This window comes from Physeter macrocephalus, chromosome 9 (assembly GCF_002837175.3).
Source record: "Physeter macrocephalus isolate SW-GA chromosome 9, ASM283717v5, whole genome shotgun sequence".
NCBI classification, from domain to species: Eukaryota; Metazoa; Chordata; class Mammalia; order Artiodactyla; family Physeteridae; genus Physeter; species Physeter macrocephalus.
Window position 1 is genome coordinate 48628023 of NC_041222.1, and position 3975 is coordinate 48631997.

Genomic DNA, 3975 nt, shown 5'->3' on the forward strand with positions numbered 1-3975 from the left:
AGGCCCGCATACTGGAAAAAAAAAAAAAAAAAAAAAAGTGGGCATAGGGTGATGCTTATTTTATTACCACTTTGAAATGGACATACAAGACCACTAATTTCCCCAGCACACACAAAGGTATTTCTGACTTTATAAAACAGATGAGTGTATACTAATTTTTGAAAAAGCATGTTACATTCTAAATGCAATTGGCAAGATTCCTAAAGATATCCTAGTATGAATAATTTTATCAAGCACATAAATTTTAATTTATAGTTTGTATAACTCTAGATGTTCATATTGGGGCTGGTTTAAGTTTAAGCAATCTGGAAGCACTTAATATTAAATAACTACTAATTGCAAAAAAAGGATTTTTCATGCCAGTTGCTATTCTACTATTTTACTCATATTTAATCCACATTTAATCCTCTTAACAATGCCATTAGGAAAGTACTGTTATATCGCCATTTTTCAGATTAGAAACTGAGGAAAGAAGTTAAGTAGTTTGCCAAACGGAACATTAACTACATCCTAATACTCTCCTTCCTTTCAAATATAGCTAAAAGAACTGACTAGCCAGGAAACCCAGGTCCTGGCCCTGTCTCAGATCAGTGGTGATTAGCTAAGTGTATTCCTGTGTCAAATGAGGGGATTGAACCAGATGCCATCTCATTGCAAATTGCTATTATTTTCTATTCTTCCCTATTTACAATTTCTAGCTACTGAAAACCTTTTTGTGAGTAATCTTACTCTAAAAAATTGAAATTCGATTTAGGAGATATTGAATTCAACAAATATTTACTGGTCAGGCACTGTCCTAAACATCAAGTACTCTATTCTGCCGAAGTATTTTCAGGGCAAGATTTATGGATTAATGAGGTACTCTACCAGTATGGCATCCCCAATGGACCAACAATCTCACGTTATAGGTCGACAGAAACTGCTAGGAGAGTGAGCCTCCAAACCATGTGTCCCTTGAAGGCCAGTACTGTTCCTTTATCCCATAACCCCAAAGCCTAGCACGACACCTAGCTGAGTAAACACTTGAAGTGGCAGGACCTAACTCCATGACTGAAGAACACACACTGGTAAACACTGATAAGGCTATTTCAATCTGCCAGAAATACTCCATGCCCTGTCGCTGGGCTGCTGGCACTAATGTTTAAAAATTAAGTAAACAAAGCACTTGAGAGAATACTGAAAGGTAGACCTTAAACTAAATGATAATTATTCTAATTATCCTATCTTCCATCACAATGAAAAGAAGATTTGTCTACGAAAATAGTGCCCACAATTGCTCAAGCAGCTTGGAGTTAACAAGCTTTCCTGTTGTGAGGATTTCAAAATGACTAAAAAACAGGCACAAACCTGGTGAGTTTGCCACTGAGTCAAAATGACAGTTGGCCAGGACAGCATGCTGGGCTCCATCTCTGGGTTCCAGCTTTACCACAACGTTGGTGATGTTGTCATAGTAGCTTGTAAACCCTCCCAAAAAGTCAATGCTAAAGGAGCCTGTGGGCCGTTGTACATCTACTGAAATCCTGTGAAGGCTGTTGCTCTGAACTTCAATCAGTTTAATCTGTTCCAAAAGGTAACGCACTGTCAGAATTTCATTTTCTGGACTTCCTGTAGTCCTGGGGCCAATGGATGTTATGTGTTCAAGATAATCCCTGGAAGCAACCAGAAGAATCATGATGACAAGGGGTCCTGGGCTTAAAACTAACACTTAGCACAGAGCAACTCTTCCTCCACACTTCCCCTTGCCAAAGAACAAGTTCTCTGACTTCTCAAATAAAAGAGGCTGCCTTTAGTATTTCAGGTAACATGTGAAAATCACTTGCAAAGTTCCATCATTTTATTTTGCCTTCCATGAGTTCATCCCTTCAGTTTTCTACACTCACTCCACTCCCAACCCCCATATCGAATCAATACAAAGACAAGAGATTTTATTCAAAATGTATAACTGCTGATGGCTAGACAGGACACAATACAATTTCACTGTGTCACACTCTGGAGGGTTACTGATGCTGGGTTACTGATTCTAAGTAGCAGAAACCAAGAGCAAAGACAATTAAGTCAAGAGGTTAAATAAGCAAAGAAAAACTTTTGAAGAATGGACTCAGCCCTCCCATTGTGCACACAAGGCCAAGTAACTTCAATTCAGGCCAAAACCAACTCTACCCCTAAAACAAACAAAAATTTTTTTTGTCTTTTCACTGCATTCCAAGTGAGGAAAACAGGGGGTGGGGAGGCATGTTTCAGAAAGCGTTTAAGAAAATAAGCTTCCAGCACTTTGTACTTAAAAGAAAAAGTTTTCTAAAACACCACGGCTGTTGAAAAGTCTGCTAGCTTATGATTTTATGAGCTTCGACACACTTAGGTCACAATACCTTTGACTTAATTCACGTTTCCTAGTATACTTAAAGGTCTCTTTTTTTTTTTTTTTTTTTAAAGCCAAACCTTACACACCAAGGACCCAAGGACAAACTCCAGGAAATTGAGAAGTTCTGAAATAGTAAAATTTTGAATGTGCCGTCTTCCAAGGAGAGCCTCCATAGCTCTCAGGTTTGAGACCTGTGACCCTCAAAGATTTAGACCACTGCATTAGCCCCTTCGGACCCTTCCCAGAAAACCGAACTGGGTCCACAAACCTCACTGCCTTTCATCTCACTTGCAAAGTAGAAGAGCTAGTAAAAAGGGTAAGTTGCTCCGAAAGATGGGCAATTACTAATAACCAAACCATCTGCAGGTGAGGCAAAAAAGGGATGGAAAAGCCGGCGCAATCGCCCTGGCCACCCGCACCTGTACCACGAGCTTAAAAGGGGGCCGCGCGAGCCTCGCGTCCCGCAAACTGGGGCTCCAGAAGGGGGACGCGCCAGGCCACCCCACCCCACGTGCAGCCGGGCGGGGGCGGCGAGCCCGGGAGGCCCCGCGGGGGCAGGTGCACACAGGTGCGGGGGCCCGCACCGAAAAGGGACACCCGGGCCCGGCGGAGGCGGCGGTACCTGGCTTGGCGTGCGTCGAACTCTCCCCGGTGGCCAACTGCGGTCCCACGCACCACAAGCTGCTGCAGCGAGAGATGCACGAGCGCCCGCAGCGCGAGCAGGTAAAGCGCCAGCCCCAGCGCGGCGCGCGCCTCAGACAGTCCGGTCCCCGCGCCCCGGCTCGCACTGCCGCTCCCCTCCCCGCTCCGCTTCCGCGTCCTAGCGCCGCCGCCGCACACGTCAGCCAGGGGCTTCTGCGCCAGGGCCTCCCTCTCCAGTTGCGGCGCGGCCGCCGGGCCGTCCCGGCGCTCCCCTCCGATGCGGTGCCGCCTCACAGCTCCCGGCTCCGAACCCCACTCCATGGCCACGAGCGTCAGCCGCCAGTCCAACCGCCCCGGCCCGCGACAGCCCCGGGAGCCGCCGCGGCGGCCGCAGCGCCTCCTAGTGAGCGGACGGAAACTGCAGAGGGCCAAACTTCTTCCGATTGGCCGATCCCGCCGCGCCGCGACCCAGGCTCTTCGGGCAGATTGCTGGCGGGCTCCGCGGCAGGGCCAACACCCGGCTGGGCGTGATGGATGTACCTTCTTATTCAGGGCTTCCCTGCCTGGTGTGGGGACAGAGATTAATAAATGGAAAGATAACCATAAACCTAGAAACGTGAGAAAAGAGAGTTTGCTTTTAAAAGAATGCACGAGGTTCATCATTTACGCATCATGAAGAAGGCAATGGCCCAGCTTTCGCAAGGAGCGTTAGAATACACTCTGGAAAAAGTAGGCGCCTGGCTCTTCATATTAGAAACAGGACTGCTTAGAGGAGGCCTAGCCTCATGCTTCCACGTACAGTGATCTAATCACAGGCCTTCATAACCATGTGAGGTAACCATTGTCTCCATTTAACAGACTAAGAAAAATAATAGCTGTTATTTCTTGAATACCCTCCATGAGCCAAACACTGTGCTAAGTGCTTTAGTACACTATCTCATTTGATTCTCATAAGAATCCTGAAAAGAAAG

At 46.4% G+C, this 3975-nt stretch overlaps 1 protein-coding gene across 6 annotated transcripts in view; it reads right to left on the reverse strand.

Moving 5' to 3' along the window:
• The window catches only part of ERMP1 (endoplasmic reticulum metallopeptidase 1), a 58581-nt gene extending 55199 nt beyond the window's left edge, over positions 1 to 3382 (reverse strand). For all 6 annotated transcript variants that reach the window (XR_003681264.1, XR_003681265.1, XM_007108078.4 and 3 more), the window contains exons 1-2: positions 2985 to 3382; positions 1348 to 1649 (exon numbers count right to left, since the gene is read on the reverse strand). Coding sequence is in view for 4 of the 6 variants with exons in the window: in XM_007108078.4 (XP_007108140.2) it covers positions 1348 to 1649; positions 2985 to 3325 (643 nt within the window). In the remaining 2 variants the exon portion in view is untranslated. The remainder of the gene's footprint in view (positions 1 to 1347; positions 1650 to 2984) is intronic.
• Positions 3383 to 3975: the final 593 nt, after the last annotated feature.